The following is a 26,502-nucleotide window of genomic DNA, read 5'->3' as shown; positions in this document are numbered from 1 at the left end:
TGCTTCCTAACAATAATTCACAGTCATTCTAAAAATAAAACTGTGATGTTTGAAATAGCTTTGGCATTAGGGCTTTCGCTGAAACTAAATGCCATCCACCTATTTTAAAGGAAAAGTCCACTTCCAGAACAAAAATGTACAGATAATGTACTCACCCCCTTGTCATCCAAGATGTTCATCTCTTTCTTTCTTCAGTCGTAAAGAAATTATGTTTTTTGAGGAAAACATTTCAGGACTTTTTTCCATATAATGGACTTCTATGGTGCCCTGAGTTTGAACTTTCAAAATGCAGTTTAAGCACATTCCCAAATGCGGTTGTAAATGATCCCAGCTAAGGAAGAAGGGTCTTATCTAGCGAAACAATCGGTTATTTTCATAAAAATAATACAATTTATATACTTTTAAATGTCAAACGCTTATCTTGTGTAGCTCTGCCTGAACTTAGTTTTTCGGTTCATGACAGTTATGGTTTGTCAAAAAACTCTCATGTCATGTTCTCCCTCAACTTCAAATTCATCCTATATTGCTGTTTTACCTTTTTTGTTAAGGATTTGAGGGTTTTTCAAACACCCTTAAAATACCCTGTGTTTTCGACATACCCTAACTGTCTTGAACCATAATACACAGAGTTCAGGCATAGCAAGACAAGATGAATGTTTGAGATTAAAAAGTATTTAAATTGTATGTTATTAAAATGAAAATAACCGATCGTTTCGCTAGATAAGACCCTTCTTCCTTAGCTGGGATCATTTACAACCGCATTTGGGAATGTGCTTAAACTGCATTTTGAAAGTTCAAACTCGGGGCACCATAGAAGTCCATTATATGGAGAAAAGTCCTGAAATGTTTTCCTCAAAAAAACATAATTTCTTTACGACTGAAGAAAGAAAGACATGAACATCTTGGATGACAAGAGGGTGAGTACATTATCTGTAAATTTTTGCTCTGGAAGTGGACTTCTCCTTTAAAAATGATATGCTTTTTAAAAGTCTACCATTAAACTAGCTAGAGAACAGTGAAGGATGCATAGTATAGCTCCTGAAGAAACTGATGCAGTTTTTTTTTTTGTTTACTATTCCTGTGTGGCAAAGAAGTAGATGCTTTTGGAAAATGTTGGTGTTTTCTTCAGTATTTTGCTGTTGCTGTTGAGTATTTTGATCCAAATTTATATGTGACAAACCATACAGGCACTAGAAATGACAGTTGAGTCATTTTATTTATTTATTTATTTTAGAAGAATAAAATTAGTTTTTAAGCTATTAACTTTAGTGAAAGTTTCTAAGCATAAAGACATGTAAGTTTAAATTTTCCAAACTTTTCTTGTCATGTACTATTTTTGTGCTTTAAAAAATTAAATATTAAACAGATGTAAAAATATGGATGGACAGAGGTCTATTCTACACTTCAGTTTTTTAGAGAATAATGTCACGATTGTACTCCGGGAACACAGCTGCATGTCAAAAGCTGCTTTTTATACTGACTGCCTCTTCGCACAGTGGAAGTTTTTCCTCAGTTAATATCTAGATACACTGAAAAAATAAATTATATCTTACAATAATAAGAGATGACAAACTCCCACAGCCAATTTTGTGCTTTAATTTCAACAAAGCAGCCTGAAACAACTCTGCTGACCACACATTACTTTAGCAGCATCTGCACCACACATAAATAAAACGCCTGCTTGTTTTGCTTCCCTTTTGTGTAATAATGATTAGCTTTTTCTTCAGAAAAAGAAAGTTTTCAGGTACACACAAACATACCTACATTCCCAGGCAGATCGTGTCTCATCTGAGTATGGATGATTTTTGTCCTCATCAAACTTTGTATCTAATACGAAGGCATCTACAGTCACTCATAATAATCTCAGTTAGGCTTTATGTTTAAATAAATCAGGTGATGCATGCCAGAAGTACCTCAGTATAAGCAACATCCCAGTGTGCTACAGTGTGCCAGTGTCTCTGCTATGCATATTTTTAGTTCACAAATAAAAACAAAACATTGTCATATTTCACGCTTGATTGTCCTGTAACAATGTATGCATCAAAAAATGTCAAATCTGTGTCTAGATAAATTGTTTTTCTTCAAGCAAACTAAAAGATCTATTCAAAAGTGTCTGTTCACTGTCTACAAATCTATACCCAAAAAGTTTCATGGTCGGTCCACAGACTTTCTGTACAACTTGGGCCAGTTTGAACGGTATACTAAGTCGCCATTTCTCCACCTGTTCTGAAGAGTTTTTTTGGGTGGAATACACCCCACTTGTCTCGGTTGATGCATGCGTGTTTTTGAGGATCCAATCCCGTGCTTGTGTCGTCATCGGAAGCCCTGTGAAACTGTACATTTCTGCTGCTTTTTGCATGGGGTACCTGGCGATATCCTCGTAGCGTACTAGCATATAACGGTTTTTCAGCCATTCCGGCTGACTTAAGCCCAACTCGGCAGAGATGCGGATATTATTACAGTTTCCTTCAAGACGTTTGACCTCTTCATCCTCTATAGGAACATCTCCATTCACTGCCCAGCTTTTCCAGTTCTGGTACTTACTTGCAAAGGCCACCATCCTTGATGCGAGGATGGCTCGAGGGTCTCTAACCAGCTGGATGAATCTGATATCCAACCGAGGGTCATCTGCTAGAGAACGAAGTGTGTCTAGTTGTCGGACCCTCACTGTTTTGATCACCCTGTGCTGTTTTCCTAAGCAGGCATCGGACGCCAAAGTCAGATTGAGCGGCCCGCAACGTCTCGTCTTGCAATGGTACCTCTCAAAAACGTCTTTTACAACTGGAGAGCACACTTGCTCCTCACATAGGGCCTTGCTAGACTCTCTGCGGAACAGGGCAGGGGTGATGTGGTCCCGTGGAGGAGGGCTGATGAAGCGCTCCAACATAGAGAAGTTACACAAGAAGAGATGCTGTAGGACATCCCTGTACACCCAAACAGAAGTGCTGGCATTTGTCCCACTCGAGCCAATCGATAGCATCCTCTCTGCGTGCCAGAGCGGCTCAAAGAGGTAAAACATGTTGCTGCCCTGTTGGTTGAAGAACTCGCCAACGAAGGAAGATCCTGTGCGAGTGGTTGCCATCAAGAGGATGTGCTTTCGCCCTGCCTGAATGGCGTTCTCAGCATACAGGTCTTCGGGATAGGAACCGTTGTCGTCCATTATTACAAGAGCATCGGAAGCATTGTAGGGCAGTGGAGGCTCCGTCTTCGGGCTCCGTCTGAGTGTCAGCTTGTCCGAGACCCTGCACATTTTAACGTGATGTAAAATTAATTTTTTGTAAAACACTTCATTTCAGTATTTTTAGTTTATCCAAAAATTCTCACCTTGAAATAATGTTGTTTTCCTTTTCAATGATGACAAGTGCCACAATGCAGATAATGATGACTGCATACTTGTTCCTCATTCTCAAATGAACTTCGATTTCGGAAATGCCTCCACAGACTGCTAATTAGTCGCTGATGCCGACTGTTTTGGGTTCATCTCATGTCAGAACCTGGGTCTACTATTCATCTGCAATAAACAAAATCAAGACAGGAGTTTTGGCACCATTTCCACACAGACATAAAACTCACTAACACACCAGCCCTATGTATTGATTCCAAGCGGTGACAGATTTATACCGTTTGGCACAGGGGAGCATAAGCAGACACAGACAATTTCAGCTTTGTTCCCAAACAAGCGGCATGCACTGTCATCACCTGTCCAGTAATTCCACTAATGTGGAATGATGAGAGATGATGAGGTCCGCAGAACACAATGTCTCTCTTTGGTAACTAGATACTGTGGATCACGATGAATCATAGAAAGTACTTCTTTAGAATTAAATATGTATATATACTATATTAAATATATTAGTATTTACATTGCTGCTCAAAAGCTGTCACGATTCCTGGTTTTGAAATCAAGTACTTGATTTTTTTTAAAAAAATCCTCAATTGCGTTTTGCCAGTGTTAAGTAACCAGCAAAATACCAGAAGTGGCGATTTCCACGGACGAGAAACCACACAAACTGTTATCATTTACGTGTAGAGTGTCTCAAACTCCATCTATTGTAACACCTTCGCTGTGAGTTTATACGTTTTGATGTCCACATATTCAAGAAATTACAGTGGCTGTAGCATTTCTGTCATAAGAAAATGGCCAAATATTATAGATTAAGTGGACATTTTAATTAAATGTTGTTTAGTCAATATTAAAGTGTAAAAACAATCGTCAGGCCGCTGCACTGTCTGAGCCGCTGCCCATCATGCCCTCTGCAGTCATTTCTATAATGCGTCATGTACATTAGCTCTATGTGTTTTAACAGTTTTGTTTAATAAAACCATATGATTACTTGCTTTTGATACTTTATCTGAACTAATTATTATTGCTTCATTGCTATTATATATGTATTTTAAGTCTTTTTAAAGGGTATTGGTTGCTTAGGTCTATTTTTATTACCTCAAAGAAATTATTTATAATTGCCTGATTACTCGATTAATTGTCAGAATAATCGACAGATTACTCGATTACAAAAATAATCATTAGTGACAGCTCTAGTTATATTTTCAATGTTTTTGAAAGAAGTCTCAAATGCTGCATTTATTTGATCAAAACCAGTAATATTGTGAAATATTATTACAATTTTAAATGACTCTTTTCTATTTTAATATATTTTAAAATGCAATTTATTCCTGTGATGATACTATAGTCTTCAGCGTCACATGATCCTTCAGAAATCATTCCAATATGCTGATTTGATTTTAAACAGTTGTGCTGTTTAATATTTTTATGGAAACTGTAATACATTTTTTCTCGTCAATGAATATCAAGTACAAAAGAACAGCAAAGTAAGAGCATTTATTTGAAATATAATTTTTTGTAACATTATGATTACCTGTCATTTTTGATAAATTGAATGCATTCTTGATGAATAAAAGTATTTATTTCTTTAAAAAAAACTGAAAAAATGACCACAAATAGATAGTAGGCTATTTTAATCACTGTAATTACTATATGTTTTTTTTAATCATATTGATTTAATGTTAAGTATTTTAAGTAATAAAAATGATAAGAATCAGAATGAGAATTGAGTGATCTTCAAGCTTCAGAACAAAAAATAAACTCATAACTTTGTACTTACAGAATGTTTTGGCCTCTGCAACCCACCGTCAAAAGGAAATGACATTTCCTATTGCAGCAAGTTTGAATTGTTTTTATTAAATATTGGAAGCCAGATGGTGTGGGTGGAATTTTGTTTGTTTGACAAAGAGAACATTTTCTAAGAGTTAGGTCTACTGTTTGTGTCCACAATGCTATTCTTGTAGCATTTCTTTAATATACAATACAATATTTCTTAGGATGGATGGAACATTAGCTACATTAAAACACTGGTCTGACCTTTGAATCCACAAGCCATTTGTTCATCGTTGCTGTTGTGGGGGAAGTTTTGGTTAACCTGTTTAAATAAACCCTTGTTTTGATGTTATAAGGATTTTATCTGATTTTTTGCTTTATCACAGTTATATCACTAAATTTAAATTTTCAAATAGTTGTATCTCAGCCAAATATCGTCCTATCCTAACGACCATACATTAATGAAAAGCTTTTTTATTCAGCTTTCAGATGATGTATACATCTCAGTTTTGAAAAACTAACTCTTATGACAGGTTTTGTGGTCCAGGGTCACATATATACAGTAAATAACATTTGAAGTGGATCAAAACCTTTCATAAAAGGTGTCCCAAAACCAAAACAATACCCATTCTTGTCTTAGGACAAGTTTGATGAACTTTTTTTGATCCACTTCAAATGTTGACTACTGTAAATAACAGGTGAGTATAAAAACTCCTAATGTAAAGAAATTAGGGAAATGGTAAAGGAATGACACCACTACAAATATACTGGGCTATTGTGTTGCAATAAAACCAGTAGCTTAAGGGCATGTTTGACCCCAGATAACCCCACCGAATGGCTTTAAGTAGGTGAGCTGCCATAACCAGACGTAGCTCTATTCAGGGTTGTCGTTTACTAGCAATAACGCATTGTGTTACCTTCACAGCAATGCAAACAACACCGGTTGACAGGGTTAATCTGGACCATATCAAGACCACATCTGTGCAAATAAACCTAACAGACCTCAGCCAGACAGAATGTGACATTTTCCTAAACCGTGCTAAAAACACGAGGAGAGCCAGTGCAATATTGTAGTCGTAAAATAAGACGTGTAGCAGTGGGAAAACTGTCATAGGTAAATGCCATGCAATTTGTCTGTACAAAGACTAGCATTTAGGATATGACACAATTTTCGAGCCGTCAAGGAATGATAGTGTGCAGTCTAAGTAAATATAAACCAATTATGTGGGCTTATTATGCCATAGCCGTCAAACTGTCAGGCACGGCGGTTGAGCTGAAATCTTTACATATTCAAGAACCACTGAAGCATTTGACAAATCTGATGATCTGCTCAAGCAGAAACGGACATCACTCTGTTCATCATTCCCATACAAATTACATTAATGGCTTATCTTACAGCCTTATAGATGTGTTAGAAATAAAAATGCTTAAATAATCCCACCCTAGCAGTGTTTGGGTTTATTTTTCATTGTGTAAAAGCATACTTCGATTTGATTTGTTCCCCAGAGACGGAAGATACACATCAGTAGCTTGTTAAAATAAACTACAGTGCATCTGATGCTTTCGGACTGGTCTGTGACGTACGGTCAATCATTTTAAACCTTTGGGACAGTGCTACTTTTTTATCCAGGAGTATTACACAGATATAATCTAGTGGCATTTTCTGTCAGAAACATGACACAGGAAGTGAGTTAGCATGGGTATCAGAGAGGAGTGTGCAGTCTGGGGCCAGGGAGCATGTTTCATCCTTGTGTTTTTGTCTTGTTTCATTACGGAGCGCTTTGCGGTTCAGCAGTGCGTGATGGCGCCTTCTGGGAGATAGGCAGTGTTTAGCTGGAGTTCTTCTATATGAGATAAATCCACTATCACCAGTGACAGGCTCGCTTGTGCTGCCTAGGCCCACGACTTGCAGCTGCAGCAGCGGTGGAGGAGGGGAACAGCAACAGGGGCTGTATTTGTCATGGACATATCACAAAATGTAAACCTTAAAGAGACGTGGCACCAAATGGCTTCTCTCTCACACACGCACACACATAGCAAGACCACACCATGACTTTCACTTGCTGTTTTGAACTAATCAGTGTGAATGAACTGAGGAGATTGAGTGTAATGACAACAATCAATGCTAATTAGTAGGTAATATATGGTAACATGATCATTGCATTTAAAAAATGCTTTAACTGCTGCCGTAAATGTTCACATCAATGTTTATATCAATTCAAAGTGGTGTTAAAGTCACAATATGCAGTAAGAAATTCATTCCTTTTTCAACCACTTTATTAATGATCAAGGAAATTTGTTTTCAACATTTTTGTTTTCAAGGAATATAGACAATTCTGTAATACATCTTTTAGAGTAGCTTTAAGATTAGATTAAATTAGAATTTGTCCACATCACTGATTTATATGAAACTCACAAAAAGTCAGTCATTTTTAGATAGATAGATAGATAGATAGATAGATAGATAGATCTGTGTGAGGTAAATAAAAAGACAGAAAAGAGAAAAAAAAATCAAAGTTTAGAAAGTATTTACAATGTGAGATAAAAAGACAGAAAGGAGCTATCTCATATTACTATAGTAAAGTTGCTGTTAACGTTTTTACAGAACTTTGGCAGAGGTGAAAGTTAATACTCTGCTCTTCTCTGTTTTAAAGTAAAAATAACTTCGCCATGACTGGACTTATACCAGCAAGACTGAATGAAATCTTACCTTACAGACTGAACGGGTCTCCAGTAGTTCATCTTGAGCATCCCGAGTGATCGCGTTTGGTACACATTGTTCCTCTGCGTGTGTGAAGACTCCAAAGTACTGCACTTATTAAAGTGAAAACGCTAATTACACTGTGAAGTTAATGTTTGATAATACGGACCCTGTTATTTCCACGAACAAAAGGAGATCATTTATTGTTAAGGAAGTTCCAACTTAGACATTTTTTTGCTGGAACTCGTTAGTTGAAGACTCCTAAAGTTATTTCCAGATGCTCTCGGCATTGAAGAAAGGCTTTTATTAATTTATCTCCATTTGCGCTTTTTTCCGGTGCAGCATGCTGGAAAACGTGTCCATTACTCGGCGGTCTCCAAGTTTGGGCTATCCTTGGATACACGGTCACGTGGTCAAGTAAGAACCCCCCAGTGTGAGTGTTCACAAGGGCTTTTCTGTTTGAGGAGGGCCCTGGGACACTCCTACGTGGATTCATTCATCCCCCTTTTGCAGTGGGGAGTCGAGAGGGCTGAAATCTGGGATAAAGCACGCTGCGTTCGTTTACGGAGACTGAATCCGTACACTCGCTGAATAAATAAAGGGGCAAAAGTTGTATGTGCGAACTACGCACCTTAGTGTTCCTTTAATACCTTCGTAATTATGGTTTTCCAAACAGTTCCAATAAGTTACTATTGTTAAAGTGTATAGCATATATATATATATATATATATATATATATATATATATATATATATATATATAATTTGTAAACAGTGTAAAGAAGCGTATTTCCGTTGTTTATTTATTTAGATGACAGTGCTGGCAATCCTAAACAATTTTAATCTAGGGACTTAGGTTTTTTTTTTTTTTTTTTTTTTTTTTCGTGTGTGTTCGTGTATTTTTTCGTCTATATTTCGTGTATGTTTGATGTGATGCTGTTGCGCACCCAATTAGCCTTTTTCACAAAAATCGGAAGTGACGTCAGCGCAGGGTAAAGTCAGTTCCGCTACAGGTCTGTGCCTATTATATTAATATGCTCTTGTCTCAAATAATGCCTTTTACCTTTTCTTTTTTGTCTGCTTTCCAAGTTGTTATATAATCAACAAAGAAACAACATTTTACTTGTTTGTAATTTATATGGGCACTCAGACCGGTACTCGTCAATATAATATATGCGCAACATAGCGCCAGCTATAGTTTCTGTTCTCCATCTCCGGTATATTTAAGCGTATTTTCTCAATTTACTCAGTCATTTCCCTCGAATCACTACATCATGGTAAATTATGACAGCGTTTATATCCAAATGCACATTTCCCCAAGAATAAATGAAACAATTCTGAGTCCGGATGATGCATAAACTCAATACAACAACGTAATCCAGATCCAAAAGGAATAAAGCCATTAATCGGAGTCATGTCTTATTTAGTATTATATTATTTTATTATGTATATCCCTGGGCACATTATGCAACGTACATTTACACCCTAAAGTTAATAATGCAAAGGAGAGCAAGTAGAAAATACAATATTACTTTCATAATAATAATAACAATATTAATCGCGAAAAAAAATGATGTGAAGAGTCATAATGCACAGCCAGCACCGAATAGACAGTACGGCAAAACTTAAAACTGTACTGTATTATAAGTGCTAACATTCATAATTAAATAAACATAGTATTTGTGATGACCAGACGCTGACACAAAGTTTTTGAATAAATGTTTGCTATTTTTAGAGTAAAACACCGGTATATATCATAGTATCATAGTATCTATTTTGTAAAAATATACTTTGATTCCCGAACTTACTCTTGTTCAGTACGGCCGCTGCTGTCAGCGGAAAAACGTTTACTCTGCAAGCGCCAATCCGGAAGCCAGAAACACGGAAGTGTGAAAAAGGCTAATGAACCCTGTTGGATCACTAAAATAAATAGACTAAAGTACCCTATGTCCAGCGGTGCCACGAAGGAGAGCCTCGAAACGTTCACCATTAACGTTATGTAACCACTTGGGGGCGGTGATGTACAGTGTTACTGACAATAACCAACTACAGTACACTGACGTAAACGAATTTGACTTTTTAACAAACTACAATGACATCAAATGTTAACATGAAATATTCATATTCCCAGCGCTTTTGGTGTTGAATAGCCAGTTGTAGCAAATAGGCTATAGCCTACTAATAGACACTGCCAAGCTTCCTGGATCTTATCAAACTACTGCCAACGATGTGTTTAAAGTTCTGTTCTAATCTAATCTAATTTAAACAAGTTATTGCTTATTGGTCTGCACTTTTATTTATAGCTAAAGAACAAAACCACGTGTGTTTACATTTCCAACAGTATTTTGGCAATACATGAGAAAAAAAATGATTGTGTTGGAAGACCACGTAAAAGCTTAAAGTCAAATACATAATATATTTGCAGATGAACTGAAGTTTGCAAGAAGATTAAAATGACTCTAATATGTTGATGACCCAGACATTGCATCCAATCCAAAGCTTATTTGTAATCCAAGAAGTAACATTCAAACATGTGAATTGAAGATTTCAGATCTTTATATATTTAATAATTACACATTAATATTAAAACTGGATTTCAATAGTTAAATCATGTTTAATAATTAAAGGAGAAGTCCACTTCCAAAACAAATATTCACATATAATGTACTCATCCCCTTGTCAAGATGTTTATGTCTTTCTTTCTTCAGTCGTAAAGAAATTGTTTTTTGAGGAAAACATTTCAGCATTTTTCTCCATATAATGGACTGATATGGTGCCCCGATTTTGAACTTCCAAAATGCAATTTAAATGTGGCTTTAAACGATCCCAAATGCAGTTGTAAACAATCCCAGCCAAGAAAGAAGGGTCTTATCTAGTGAAACGATCAGTTATTTTAATAAAAATAATACAATTGATATACTTTTTAATGCCAAATGCTCGTCTTGTTTGCCTGGACTGTTTTCGTTCCAGTTCATGACAGGGTATATTGAAAAACGCCCCTCTCATGTTCTCCCTCAACTTCAAAATCATCCTGTATCGCTGTTTTACCTTTTTTGTTAAGGGTGTTTGATTTTCTTTGCATGTTCACTTTGCAAAGACTGGATCGGTACTTCTGCAGCGATGTAGGATGATTTTGAAGTGATTTTTGAAGTTTAGGGAGAAAATGCGATTGGAGTTTTTCGACATACCCTAACTGTCGTGAGTCAGAATACACAGAGTTTAGGGAGAGAAAGGCAAGAAGAGCATTTGAGATTAAAAAGTATTTAAATTGTATTTTTTTTGAATGAAGATAACCAATCGTTACACTAGATAAGACCCTTATTTCTCGGGTGGGATCGTTTACAACCGCATTTGGGATCGTTTGAAGCCGCATTTAAACTGCCTTTTGGAAGTTCAAAATCAGGGCACCCTTTCAGTCCATTATATGGAGAAAAATGCAGAAATGTTTTCCTCAAAAAACATAATTTCTTTACGACTGAAGAAAGAAAGACATGAACATTTTGGATGACAAGGGGGTGAGTACATTATATGTGAATCTTTGTTTTGGAAGTGGACTTCTCCTTAAATTTTAGTTAATTTTCCTAATTGATGGTCCCAATTTAGACACATAAATTCAGAAATTTTATAAATATTGATTTGTTTTCATTTTATATACAGTTATTTGCTGTTTATTTTGTATAAAATAGCACTGTTATCATTTAAAATTACTGTAGCAGAGCGAGGAAGTCATTTGAGGTTTCTTTCAACTGTAAACTTTTTTTTCATGTCCTATTTTAGACCATGGCAGGATAATCGCTATAAAAGCGATATCTAAGACCTTTTATAGTCACGTCAAAAACAGATTTAAGAAGATGATAATATTTTGCATAAATAGGAAATCTGTCTGTCATTCAAGGTTTCTGTTTTTTCACATAATCCACACTGCTGATGTATGACTGACGCACATGATCACAATATACAAGAAATTTTCCAGGGTTAATCTTACGATAAACTGGATTTTTGACCTACTTTTCTTTTTTTCTCTGATTGTAAAACCAAACAAAAATGCAAAGACTTTCCTTTTCATCATTACTTATAATTTCATTATATGTAATGCCATTAAAAAGTGAGAGCTTTGCAACATATTTGATAATCACAAGCATTCAAGGCAACATTTTCATAGTCATATAAGGTAACCGATATGTTCAGATCTGCCAGAGTCCAGTGTTTTCTGTGGTGTACATGCAGAGACGCTTCTAGTTTGTGTGTCCCTGTAGACTGGCCCTGAGCACTACACGATGATGAAGGATTATTGTAGGTTAATCTGCTTGCCTGCCATCTGCCTGCTCCAAACAAATTAAACCTGAAAGCAAAGCCACACTCACAAATGTAGATGAAGGTAAATTGGCAGGTGTTTCATTTTCTGATCCGCACAGCTGCTCATCTGAGCAAAAAGTAATACGAAAACAGTTTTAATTCTATATGGCAACTGGATTCTGAAACATGCAGTGTGATCTTTTTTGAAGCCGTAATACACTGTCATCCACCCTTATCTCTTTGATTGATTTTTAAAAAATGTATATCACTGAATGCTATATTTATGCATATAAATGTTTTTTCTTCATTCTAATGTTTTCCTCCTTAGCTCTTGACCTGGAGAAACTATAACCTAACTGTGAAGGATTTTGCTAAGCATTCAACTTCAACTCTGAGCATAGGTTAATGTTAAAAAGGTCTTATGATAAAGGTAGCGAAAGAGTGAGATGCTAATGTTGATAAGTATGAGACTTCATAACTTTATGATTTAAGTGCAACCTGAACGTGCGTTTTGAAATATAAACTTGATTGTCAAAGAGATTAAGACAATTCATAGACTAAAAGGCCTGTAAAAATTCTGATGAATGCTTACAAATGTGCTATTCATTCATTCACAAAACAAGTTTTATACTTGTTATGATTCTTTTCATAACATTTCATAGGTGTTCACTGGTGATTGTTCCTTTAAGACAGAGATCCAACATTCCAAATGTGGGATTTCAGTAGTACTGTAACTAAAAAGATTGTCTCTAACCTGTCATATCAGGTCAGGTGTGCTATTCATGAACCCCTCTAGTGGCCAATAGCTGCCTGGAAGAAAAGATGGGCTTCTAAAAATGTACTCAAGGGTTAAGGCGTGTCATTGGATTAGGCTCTTAGCACCTGCCTTAGTTCTCCTCAATCTGAAATAAACACCCTCAGAAGGACACTGCCGTAGCTCTCTTTACTAGCACGCTGTAACTGCTTTGCTTAATTAGGATGAAGAATGATATGGAAATACAGTTTTCATCATTTCTTCTGCTAGCGCATTTCTGCTTTGGTAAGTATTCATCAACATCTTTGAATATGGATGTGGCTTGGGCGATTAAACATTCCTGTACTTGATTATGTTATACTGTTAACTAACGTATGTAATCTTGACTGTTTTTGATGTTTCTCTCTCTTTTGCATCACCTTTATTCCTGCTTGACAGTAGGAGGTGAGCAAATAGAGACTCCCCTAAAAAAAAAACCTAAAAGTCTAAATCTGAATATACATATAAATTCATTTGATAAATGAATTTATGTAGTGAAATAGCTTTGGTGAACCAAGGGATATTGAAGCATTTGTGACGTAAGACACGTGTAATCCTAGGCAGGTGGATAGAGAGAGTCATTAGTGTTATTGCATTATGCCATGTGTGATCAGCCTGATGTCAGAAAAATGACAAATATTGTGATAGGTACAGTTGTTGTACAGCACGTGATGTATGGTCCTCAAAAAAATCAGTTAAGAGTGTTAATTGAGGTATGTTAATCTGTTATCTTATTATTGTTGTTTACAGCACAGACTGACTACGCACCCTATTTCTATGATAATGGGCCTAACAGTAACAGCGGTAATATGGCACTGTTAAATCTCTCAGAGGATACGCCAAAAGGTGAGGTAAAATTATTGTACCATCTGATTATAATGATGACACCTGTTGATATCTCCTCTGGCTAGGTGTAAACAGTATTAACATGGCAACTGCTGTTTTCCAAAGACCATGTGTTTTGAGTTTGGCACAGGGTGGTGATTTTGCACTTTGACCTTTGTTGTTGATTGTGGTATTGCTGAAATTAAACAGTATTGTTTCAAATTTAAACTTTTTGACTCCAGTGCCCCACATTGTCCTCCACAATAATCACAAGGCCCCATGACCATCCATTTGTTTGTGATTTACTGGATAAGGATTGAGGAAATTGTAAAAGTATTTTTTACTTACAATTTATAAATAAATATATAAAATATTTTAGAGCTGGGATTAACTAGAAAAAAACATTATAAGAATGCCTATGTAGTTTAAGATTTTATTAATTTACAGTACGTGACTTTTCCAGGAATTCACACTTTTAAAATTAGACCAAAATTAGTCTGCTTCATCTACCCAGGTTTTGTAGGAATGCTGAGGGGCTAAATTAAATTAAAAATTACCCTTTATTATTTTTAGTAGTTTTAGCTTATTATAAGTCATCTCAGGGCCCCCAATCGAGAACCGCTGCTTTAGAGGACATTTTGACTTTTATAAAAGCATGGAAATAACTACTTACAATTGTGAATTACAGGAACTCAGATATATGTTCTTAATGGAACTGACCCTGAAGGCCAGCCAGTAAAGTATGGAATGACCTTTGAACCCGGATCCAAAGAATATTTTCGTGTTCATCCCAAATCTGGAACAGTAACTCTAATAGAGGAACTCGACAGAGAGGTACATTTCAAAACATGTGTCATGTTTTAAATGTGCTGGGAATATTACAGTGACACTACTCTTTTTTTTATTTCACAGGCACAAGATGAAATTGAAGTCTTTGTCAGTATCTCAGATGGCCTTAATAAAGTAAGTTCCACAAGTTGCAATGCAATTTTTCGTTTAGGTGCGTCAATCCATTTAATCACTTTTATGCAAAACTCTGATTCACACTCACATAAAGCAAACTTTTCTTTTCGTTTTATTAATTCATCACCAGAGGACAAAGACACAAACGTTTCGGCTCGCAGGCCTTCTTCAGTGTGTTAACGAATATAAAACCTCCACCCACTTTTTAAATCACTGATTTGACGTCATTGTTCATTCACCAATGTTCATTCATTAATTTTTTTTTTTTTTAATGACGTGATTATTAATGATGACGTATGTCTGATGAGTTTAATCATTTCATGTTTAATGCAGATAATGATGATTGTTCATTTTAACTGCCCGTTCATATAAGAGCGATAAATATGTAATCCTATGTCATTTTTAATTGAAGAAGATGTATATTGTAGAATTGTGGTGGGTTTAATAGTGTGTGTGGTAATTGAATGCAAGCTGTTTAATTGGTGAATGAACAATGACATCAGATCAGTGATTTGAAAAGTGATTGGAGGTTTTATATTGTTTAACACTCTGATGAAGGCCTGTGGACCGAAACATTTGTGTCTTTGTCCTCTGGTGATGAATTAATAAAACGAAAAGGAAAGTTTGCTTTATGTGAGTGCGAATCAGAGTTTTGTATAAAACTTAATAAAGTAAGTATCATTGAATTAGGAATCTCATCCAGTTTATGTGACGAGTTTTGTAGTGATCTTTCTAATGCTCTTGTGTCATGCCAGGTAGTTGAAAAGGTTTCAGTTTTTGTCATGGATGCCAATGATGAGAGACCACAATTTCAGAACATGCCTTCCATTGTAGATGTGCCAGAGGTGAGGAATTATGTCTCTTTTTTTAAATTATTATTTATTGCGTCATTTAGCTTTCTAAAGAATATGTTTTGAAACTGGCTATCAAAAATGGTTTTGATTTGAAAGTGGTTTGTATAAACGGGCTTGTATATGTGTGTGTACACAGAACACTACATCTGGGAGTAGCATCTACAAAGTGCAGGCAGTGGACAGAGACACCGGCTCAGGGGGATCAGTCACTTACTTCCTCCAGGTAACATCTGGCATCCAGTTGAGAGATCAAATCTGAACTAAATGTTAAATGAATGTAGTGTATATCTTTTTCATTTCCCTCCCTTATACAGTGTTTCATTAGAATCTCCATGTTTGTTCTTAAATCCAGAGCAGTGAACCGAGCACAAAGTTTGCCATTGACCACCATAGTGGCGTGCTGCGGATAAAACCAGGTGAAAGCCTTGATTATGAGAAATTCCGCACACATTTCATCACTGTGGTGGCAAAGGTGAGAGAATGTGATTTTGTTCTCCTTGTTTTACAAGTTCAAGCTTAGTTTTTTCTTTCCAGCCTTTATCTGCTGTACTGAACTATTATTATTATTTCTCCCAACCTAATAAAGTAGGAAATAACACTAACTTTTGTTTTCAGGATGGAGGTGGCATTTACAAGGGCAAGCAACAAGTGATGTCATCATCTGCCACTTTGACAATAAATGTGATTGATATTCAAGACACTCCCCCTGTGTTTGTTGGGACTCCTTACTTTGGTTATGTCTATGAGGTCTCCTCGCCTGTGAGTATCCCTCGTAAAACTACACCATGATTGTGCTTCAGTGTAATTAAAAATAATTAAAGCCAGCCTTCGGCTCAGACATTTGTTATGCTCACCAAGGCTACATTTGTTTGATCAGTATACAATAAAACAAGAAATACTGTTAAATATTATTACAATTTAAAATTGAAAACAGAAATGTACTGTTAAAAACAGATGTAGTGATTTCTTTTAACATCATTAATTTGAAAAATAAATCTTTTGTAACATTGTTTTTAATGTCATTAATCTTTGATCAATCTAATTCTTACTGAATAAAAGTATACATTTCTTTCAAAAACAAATGCTACATATTAGAGGTTGTCTATGTTACAGTTTGAATCTGCTAAAGTATTTGGAGCAGCACAGATGTCTCATTCTGTGCAGCTTAAATCAGCTGGAAAAGACTATACTGAGCTACTGCACACAAGACAAGACAGCTTATCTCCTACCGAACAGCAACGAAACATTACAGTAGAATATAGTTTTCTAGAATGCATTCAAATATCTTCTCCTTATACATCTGCTAATGTCACCCTATAGCTTTTTGAGAAATGCAAAGTTTTCTCAGATTCAGTTTTTACCAAAAATCAAACCTTTCTGCATCTTGTCTAAAATCTAATTTTGTCTACAGGGATCTGAGATATTTACAGTTTTTGCTAAAGATGGAGACATGGATAATCCAAATCCAATTGTATATTCAATAGATTCTGGTATGTATTATTGGTTAATATGAAAATGCATTTGTTTTACATATCTTTTGATGGCTTAAAGGAAATTTTATGAAGTGTTTCGATTGCACACTTGGTCAAACGTCAACAAATTCTCAATCTATTTATTCAGGAGCAGAAGGGGTTTTTGCCATCAATCAAACCAGTGGATGTATAACTCTGAAGGTGTACCCGGCAGACCTAAAGAGAGAACTCTTTAATATTAAAGTCAAGGTAAAATGGGTTGTCCCCCTGATCTCTGACTTGAGAGAGGCTTTAAGCCAGTTTCAGGAATAAGCCAATTACTAAAATCTATCTCTGTCCATGGTATTTAGCTACATCTCTAAAGCATGTGCATCTTCGTTATGTCTAGCCAATCAATTTAACATGGCTTTTTGCATGTCGGCTGGTATTAATGTGTTTAGTGGTATTAATAATCAACAATATCTGCCTCTCTCAGGCTACTGAGGTTGAACCAGAAGGAAAAGGCTTGGACTTTGCAGTCACCACAGTGACCATTCGGGTAGTGGATCTGAACAACCATCCACCCACATTTTTTGGAGAAAATGGACCACAGAATGTGTTTGAGTTAACTATGTATGAACATCCTCCAGAAGGAGAGTTCCTGAGGGGCTTGAAAATCACAGTCAATGACTCCGACCAGGTGAGAACCATTTCCTTTTTTTAACAGGCTTGTCATAGATAAAAGCTTAGCTTGTTTTAAAAGAATAAAAAAAAACTGAGATAAAGAAATTGTGTTGTACAGATAAACCGTTATTCAAAAACCAACAAGGCGCCATTAGTTTATTGTAGTACTTCCATCTTTTCTATGAGCAGATTCAGCTATAATATAACATTGTCATTTATGTTACATAAATGAGAGGATGGCACCCAAACAAGCAGTTGATCCCTTTTAAGCTTTTGTCATATTATGCAATATTTTTAGTTATTCAGCATTTAGTCACATTGAGATGCAGAATTTATTACATACAAAAAGATCACATGGGTGAGCACAGCTGCCGAAAAAAGACGATGTTTTCCTGATCGTGCTAACAGTCAACAGCTAACAGTTTTTTTCCATCCATGTAATATAGTTTGATTTATGCCAATTCAGTATTCTCTATATTAGCTCTGCATGTAAGTTTTGTGTTACCAGATGTGTTTATACTGTACCTTTTCAGGGATCAAATGCAAAATTTCACCTCAGACTGGTGGGCCCAGGCCGCATGTTACGAGTGGTCCCTCAAACCGTCCTGAATGAAGCCCAAGTCACTGTCCTGGTAGAGGATTCTGCTGCAATGGATTTTGAGAAATCACAATTCCTGACATTTAAGGTAAATAGAATTTTATGGGAATTTATATATATAGTATGTGCTCGGTCTTGAATATATGGACAAATAACGGAACAACAAATTTGTTGCATATACAGTTGAGGTCAAAAATTTACATACACCTTGTAGAATCTCCAAAATGTTAATTTTACCAAAATAAGAGGCATTATACAAAATGTATGTTATTTTATATTTAGTACTGACCTGAATAAGATATTTCACATAAAATATGTTTACATATAATCCACAATAGAAAATAATAGTTGAATTTATAAAAATTATTTGGTTTTTCGTCATTTTTGTGTATTTGAACCCTTTCCAACAATGACTGTATGATTTTGAGATCTGTCTTTTAACACTGAGGACAACTGAGGAACTCATATGTAGGTGTAACATGGAAGCTTCAAACGCTCACTGATGCTCTAGAAGAAAAATGACGCATTAATGAAGATGGGTACATTTTTCTTATTTTGCCTAAATATTATATATATATTTTTTCATTTAGTACTGCCCTTCAGAAGCTACAGAGAATACTTACATGTTTCCTAGAAGACAAAATAAGTGAAATTTACCCTAAATGCATTGTGTTTCCTTCTGAAGCATCACTGAATGTGTGAACCTTCTGTAATAGTTGCATACAGTTGTCCTCAGTGTGAGAAGATGGATCATAAAATAATACAGTCATTGTTGGAAAGGGTTCGAATACACAAAAATGCTGAAAAATCAAAGAATTTGTGGGACCTGAAGAATTTTTCCAAAGAACAGTTTAATGGTTCAGGACAAACAAGGAACTCGTGAACAACTATCACTAAACAAACAAACAAACAAAAAAAATACTGTTGGATAATTCAGGTAACAACACAGTATTAAGAATCAGGAACAGGGCCATTTTTATAAATTTTCTCTTGTGGACTATATGTAAATGTATTTTATATGAAATATCTTGCTCAGGTCAGTACTAAATAAAACATAGCATGTATTTTTGGTGATCCCTCTTATTTTGGTAAAATAATTAACATTTTGCAGATTCTGCAGGGTGTATGTATTTCAACTGTACTATACAATACAGACACACATGTGTCAAGGAAACAGTGGACATGGAAAAAAATCTGGAATTTCACAGGGTCTTTCTCATTAAATTGTGTGGTTTTTCAGGACAATGTTAAAAAATAACAGGTTTAAATAAAAAGTAGGTCAAATTATACATTTTCTTAATAATATTAATGAAGAAATTATTCTACATCCATGTCTTATCTTTTTTTATTCTATTAAAATTTTATAGTCACAAAAGACTAAAAAAAAAAATTAAACTACTTTTGCATTGAATGCAAAATGAATTTCAGATCATTTTCTCACTTGTACCCTACACTATTATAAATATAGAGGTGTTACTGATAAATGAGTCCTCTGTACATAGATTTCAATAATCATAATATGTTACCAATTGCAGAAATGCGTTATCCTCATTTTTTTCCAGCTCCTCGCTGTAGAGATTGACACCCCTGAGAGATTCAGCGCCACGGCAGACATAATCATTCATCTCCTAGACACCAATGATAATGCTCCCAAATTCACCTCTGATTTTTACATTGCCCGGATTCCAGAAAATTCACCTGGAGGATCCAGTGTTGTGTCTGTGACAGTGAGTACAGAACACATAGACATGATAAGCACAAAAAGATTAACATGTTTGTCATTCTCTCCAGACTGTTCTCTGTTACGGAAAAAAGACGCATTATACGCATTATTAATCTAAATATAACATTTGAGGGGTTGGATCAGAATCCAAAATCATGCTCAGTATGCGAATGCTTGCTAAACAGTCTATTACGTAGTAAGCTGCCAGATGGCTATCATTTTCATTCAGTTGTGTAACGCTAAAACCCCAGATTTGAGCTTTAATAGACAAAAATATCATCAGGATGTGGTCATATCATTATAGCATTCAGGTGGAAATCTCTTTTTTTATCAGAATACTGAATAAAATGGTATCGTGGTAATCTATGATCTGATCATTTTGAATGATTTTTGAAGGATCATGTGACACTGAAGACTGATAAAAATTCAGCTATAGAATAAATCACATTTTACAGTTGTAAATGTGATCATATTTGACAATGTTACTGTTTCTACTATAAATTTGTATAAGTAAATGCGGCGTTGGTGACAGTAAAAAAGGGGGGGGGTGAGATTGAACCCTGTTGAGATAAACTCTCACCTTGTGTAAGCCACACTTGCCACATAGGAATTAGCCTTTTTCCAGACTACAATCTTTTAAATGACCTGCTGGATTTTGACCTTGGACATAAGAACATGCTACAACCATGAGTACAAGGCAAATAGTGTTGTAGTCTGATTAACAAATCCCAAATTGCTCCTAATGTTCTGCCTTTTGGCTCAAAACGTCATCTGTTCTGTTACGTAGATGTTGGCATCACAGTTACGTATGGGAACAGATGCCAGTTGCTGACGTTTGCTCCTTATGCTCTCTGCAGGCCACAGATCCTGATTCTGGTCTTTGGGGTGTGGTCAAATACTCCATCTATGGCTCAGGAGCAGACTTGTGAGTACCCCAACACCTTTTAATGTTTATTTCCCTTATGTTTTCAGATTGTGTGTGGTCTTTTAAAAGTCTGGAGTGCTTTAAAGATCCTACTGATGCAACGGCAGTCGACTGGAATAAGCCACATGAAAAAAAAAAAAAACAGTTGCTTATGTAACATCATTAACGCCAAAACACAGACTATTTAGTGAGTGGGAGAATGGGAGGGATGTAAGCTCACCTCAGTTCATCACACACAGCCTACAGATACTAAAGCTGGTCAGAATTCAACTTCCAATAACTTTGCATGTTGTTGTAAGACTGGCTGTAAGGACTAGCTGTACCCAAGAGGATCCGATTTTATTTTCTTTTATTAGATTCCAAAGTCACCACACAAATAGCTGAAATATTCTCGATGTCTTGGAACAGGGTTCAGTCCTCCTGCTGTTCTCGGCTCCTAATTTAATAAATCCTTCTCAAGCCTTCTAAACCCAGAGATAGATTCATAATCTCTGATAGTAGCGTTCTTCATATTTGTAGCGCATAAACATAAATACAAACCATATGAATGTGTAAATGATGGCTTGTTGGCAGAACAGGCATATTAAAGCTTTGCAATTAGACTCATTTCTAATATCTTGCACTCTTGTTGGAAAGGCTGAGTGAGCGTGGGATCTTTTCTGTTTTGTTTTTGCCAGATAGACTACACAGTCTGGTAATACCAGCTTGTGTTTTATTGTTTAACTGACAACAACTCTAAAGTGTCAGTATGCTGCCTTCTATTAATTCCAGTTTTCTTCATCGTGTTTTATGTTATCGTCAGTATTTAAATAATGTCTAATGAACAGCATACATTTTTTTTATTCAGAATCAGTAGTAGAACAACAAAACTGATTTCTGGAGCACTGCAAACAAAGAGTTACCTGCCCCTCCATCTTGGTTAATCCACTAATGGGATTTGGGCAGGAAATAGACTGTTCTCTTGCTCATGTAACAGCCACACTTAAAGGTGCAGCACGTCTTTTCTGGACCACACAGAATTAAACATGATAATAATTACAATTGTAATCAGACAGATTTTTCGAAAAACTCATTGTTTGGACAAACAGCTAGTCCAAGCTAGGCTACTTTTGTCCAAGCTTGGTTGCCATCATTGCTGTGTTGGGCCAGTCAAACAGAGCAGTATATACATACATTATTTATGTATTTATTTTATTTGTTTTATTCAGCAAGGATGCATTAAATTGATCAAAAGTGTTTTACAAAAAGATTTCTATTTTACATAAATGCTGTTATTTTTTAACTGTTCACAACAGTGATAGAATGATTTTTGAAAAATCATGTGATACTGAAGACTGGAGTAATAGATGTTGAAAATTTTGCAAGAATAAATTATATTTTAAAATATATTAATATAGGAAATAGCTGTTTTAAATTGTAATAATATTTCACAATATTACTGCTTTTACTGTACTTTTTGATCAAATAAATTAAGCCCTGGTGAGCCTAAGAGACTTCTTTCAAACATCTTTCCTAACAACCCCATAGCATGGAAATCAACGAGAACTTGTGGCAAAAATGCCACCAAAATGAACATAAATGCCTCATAAATTCAAGACAAAGGAGCAACAAATGCCCCTGCACGATTAAACAATATATTACGGCTGTCGTGATTAAAGTGAATTGTGAAAATGAATGACACTTACACACTTTGTTTTTGTGCAACGTTGAGCCTTATAACCAATCAAATGCGTTTGTGTTGAACTCAGGAATGCACTGGCCAATCAAAGGCGCTTAAATTAGTCAGCACTGAAAATGGCCGGAGCGCCCTCATCATAAACCGTCGTAAACAACACAGTGCAGATACGACGTAAATAAAAGATTAATTTCGTAGCTTCAGTGATTATAACGGGAGTTTGTGAAGCCAGAATGTAATGTGCCCCAAAAAAATGTTTTTATATTGTGTTTTCTGTATCGATATTAATAATCACTATTACAATGTAAAGTGCAATAATCTACAATAATGATTTTTGTCATAATATTTGCAGCCCTGTGAGCTTCTGTTTTTTACATGTATAATTTAGATAAAAGTTTAAACTGTCTATAGTTATTAACAACTGTTTAAAATATTGATTAAAATAATTGGGTATATTTAAGTATTTGACTTATAGATGATTATAAAAACTGCCGTCAGGATTGTAAAAAAAAAAAAAAAGTGACTGGAAAGCAATTCCAGGGGGCAAATATTGCCACTTAATAAAAAGGTTAATTTCTGACCCTGGTGTAGCCTGTATAGACAGTTGACTATAAAGATATGATATTTCATCCTGTTGACAATAAGTATACATAACAGTTTTCAAGTGGAGAGAGTACCAGCAACTCATTTATATTGTGTTCTGAAAGCTTTAAATCATGTTAACATCTCCCTGAACAACAAGCCCCGTGTAATCCTGGTTGTCCTATAGAACTCATTTCCTGTTTTATACTTGTATGCAGGTTTCTCATTCAGTCTGACTCTGGAATCATCTACACTCAGCCCTGGGCCAGTCTGGACGCCGAAGTAAAATCCAAGTATAACTTCTATGTGAAAGCCGAAGACACAGAGGGAAAATACAGCCTTGCAGAAGTCTTTGTCACCATTATGGACCTCAATGACCATTCACCAGCATTTAATGAAAACTCTCTAGAGAAGACAATGGTGATTGGTGCACCAGTGAAAATTGAGGTTAGCTATATTTGTCGTGTTGTATTTTCTGTTTGTTCTTCTAATAGTACACTTGTGAAATTATCAGTTGACTGATGTTTTGTAGGCGATTGATGAAGATGCAGAGGAGCCCAACAATGTCATTGAATACTCCATCATGAAGTCTGACCCAGACAACATATTTGACATTGATGCAGAAACAGGAGAAATAAAGCTAAAGCCATACATCAAGTCCATGGACATAGTCCAGAATATCACCAATCACAAAGACTGCACATGGTCTGTGGTTGTTCAAGCCAAAGACAGAGGTTCACCATCCTTCAGCACCACCACAGTGGTAAAGATTGACATCACAGAAGCGGTAAGTGGGTCTTTATTAATGCCTTTTTTCATAGAATCCATAGAAAATATTGTATATAAGAAAATATGATTGCCATTCAAAACAACTCAAGAAACCTTCTCATTTATGCATTTTGACAGTCACATAATTGCACATGTAAACCAGAAATATAAACTGATCTCCTGAATGCATAGAAGAATCAAACCTAGTATAAGCTTTGTGTTATTGTGTGCTTTACAGATCAAATCCAGAATGATTTCATACTTCTTGAGTCTGAGAACTCGGCCCTGGACTGTTTTCAGCATTTGTATGAGCATTGTAGTCCTCGCCATCTGTCTGACCGTTTTCATATCCACCATAATTTTCTGGAAATCTGTGAAAAAGTCCCGGGTCCAGCCAAGGGGCAAGATCAGAAAGATTATTAGGAGGCCCTGACCATGAGACACTTTGACACCGACACCAATACTTAACGTTTCCCTTCCTTCCGTGATTTTATTGTTGTTTAAAGGCAAGTAAAAAGTCTGTAAAAGAGTACACAAGCACAGTTAAATCTTTTTTCTGAATATTTTTATTTTGCTGTTATGTGGCTCTGAACAATATCCCATTTTAGTACAGTAGATGTTTTTGAGATGATAAAAATGAGGCTGCATGGTCTTAATTCTGGGTGCCTCATTCAACCCTTCTGATCTTGTCTTACTGTGCAACCAGACTCTGTTTAAACATTCAAATCCATTTAGTCTTTAACAGAATTGTCAAATTAATTCAAAAATTAGCACCAAATCAGTTATCAATCTGTTCTCAGCTTTTGAGATGCCATGCAGTGCTTTCTAACCCATACTGACTCTACATACATTTAACACAAGTATGCTTTTTTGACTGCTATTGGCCTCTCTGGGAGTTAAGTTGTTTATTTGCCTCATTTTTACCATGTGTCTCTAACCAAACAGCGAGTAGCCTATAGTACATCATCCTTGAGTCCTATGGACTTGATTTCTCTTTGTGCTCTTTTACAGACTCAGCTCAAGGGACCTTTGACGTCCTTTTTATTGAAAAGTAGGGAAAATCCCTTGCAAATCCTAGGCTTGATCAGTGGTGTCATTATAATCATGGTTTTTGTGACAGTATTCATCTCTACTGTTATATACGTGAGAAATGTCAAGTCCAATAAGATCCTACCGTCCCGTCGCATCATACGAAGGAGGCGTAAACCCCGGAGACAAGATGACTTCCAGCAACCCTTCAGAGATGGAGGTACGTTTCAAAATGAGGGTCTGGAGATCCCTACAGCAGTCAATATCAACTATAACAATAACATCAAAGTGGGTTCTCATCGATCCCCTCCGTCGCCTCCTAACGCCCCCGTCATGCCCCCGCCGTTGCCGAGTCACTATAGACATGGAGACCGGGAGTGGACGGTACCTACAGTTTCCGCCTCGGTGGTCTCCAAAGCAAAGAGAAGATCTCATAGGGGTAAAGACAATCCTGTCAACACAGCACTGGTTTCTGAACTCAAACTTAGACTGGAGCAGAAAAACATGGCGAACCGATACTGATGAAATGCACGTTTATAAATACCAGTGTTCAGTGGAGAACGTCATGTTTGTTCTGACAAAGGAAATTTCAGGCAAGGACAAGATCTCAGCAGGCCAGCTCTGGAAGCTTCTTACTGTACAGTGTCTTTTCTAATGCATGCAGAGTTTAGCTGGGATTGCAGGTTGAACCTATTGGAAATGAGGGAAAGTGTCACCAGCCAAGACTAACACCCTGCTAATCAGTATGCTAGGACTCTGTTTACTGCCCTCTTCTGGATGGAAAATAATTGATTTACTCAGTGTTCCTTGGATGATTCTCCACCTGTGGATATGTGGAAATATATTTTTTAACTGTGGATAACTTGCAAGGAAATATGAAATATCCCTGTGAGTTTTTATTTTTCAGAATCATGTAGTACTCACTATATGGTTTTTAAAAGGGATTAGTGTTTTGTTTTTTTTGTTTTTCCAAAAATACAATAGTGTCACTTGGGCCAGTGAATAAATCCATTCTGGGTCTCAAAAAATGTTTTGGACCTTGAATGAACACTTACAATGCCAAATTCTAAAATTGCTTGTTTATTTGATAAATGATTTTGACTGATGGACCCCTAAAATTGCAAACAGATGCAGTATTATCTAATTGGGAACATTACATTACAACCCTACAGTTACATTATCAGTTTGTGCTGTGTTTCATCAGCGTAATGTACCTTGTCAGTGTTCATGAAGTTCAGTATTAAATGTCAACTAATTGTTGGGCTGATCTCTGTTTTTATTCAACCTTTTGTAAATAAATCAATATTTCGTTCAAAAGTGTGATGTTTCATTATTATTTGTTTATTTTTTTTTTTTTTTAAAGGTGGACCTGATATAAAGCTGCTTTGAATGTCATCTTAGCTTCAGTGTAATATAGGATTGAGACATTTTTATTTTTTACTTTAATACAGTTTGTCATATGATGCAGTTGGTGACCTAAATCTTTTTTCTGTTCATTTTTTAAAACCCAGATGTGATAC

At 35.9% G+C, this 26,502-nt stretch overlaps 2 protein-coding genes across 3 annotated transcripts; one reads left to right on the top strand and one right to left on the bottom strand.

The window, feature by feature from the left end:
- Positions 1-1,195: 1,195 nt before the first annotated feature.
- chst3a (carbohydrate (chondroitin 6) sulfotransferase 3a) lies at positions 1,196-8,333 on the bottom strand. The gene is made up of 3 exons (XM_051126206.1): positions 7,827-8,333; positions 3,325-3,511; positions 1,196-3,242 (listed from the first exon to the last, which is right to left on the bottom strand). The coding sequence occupies exons 2-3, from the start codon at positions 3,402-3,404 to the stop codon at positions 2,063-2,065; spliced, it is 1,260 nt and encodes a 419-aa protein (XP_050982163.1). The 5' UTR covers positions 3,405-3,511; positions 7,827-8,333; the 3' UTR covers positions 1,196-2,062.
- A 4,685-nt stretch (positions 8,334-13,018) lies between these two features.
- cdhr1a (cadherin-related family member 1a) lies at positions 13,019-26,261 on the top strand. 2 transcript variants are annotated; one of them, XM_051126203.1, is made up of 17 exons: positions 13,019-13,151; positions 13,656-13,751; positions 14,419-14,564; positions 14,643-14,693; positions 15,449-15,538; positions 15,684-15,770; positions 15,900-16,019; positions 16,163-16,306; positions 16,959-17,037; positions 17,168-17,268; positions 17,495-17,698; positions 18,216-18,368; positions 19,843-20,007; positions 20,861-20,928; positions 23,404-23,632; positions 23,718-23,972; positions 24,965-26,261. In XM_051126203.1, the coding sequence occupies exons 1-17, from the start codon at positions 13,091-13,093 to the stop codon at positions 25,502-25,504; spliced, it is 2,589 nt and encodes an 862-aa protein (XP_050982160.1). In that variant the 5' UTR covers positions 13,019-13,090; the 3' UTR covers positions 25,505-26,261. The 2 variants fall into 2 exon arrangements, with proteins under 2 accessions (XP_050982160.1, XP_050982161.1); XM_051126204.1 differs by lacking the exon at positions 13,019-13,151 and adding an exon at positions 13,209-13,310.
- The last annotated feature ends 241 nt before the right edge of the window (positions 26,262-26,502 follow it).

The sequence above is a fragment of the Labeo rohita genome, chromosome 13 (genome assembly GCF_022985175.1).
Source record: "Labeo rohita strain BAU-BD-2019 chromosome 13, IGBB_LRoh.1.0, whole genome shotgun sequence".
Taxonomy (NCBI): domain Eukaryota; kingdom Metazoa; phylum Chordata; class Actinopteri; order Cypriniformes; family Cyprinidae; genus Labeo; species Labeo rohita.
Note: the sequence above shows the minus strand (reverse complement) of the source record. Positions and strands in the feature narration are given on the sequence as shown.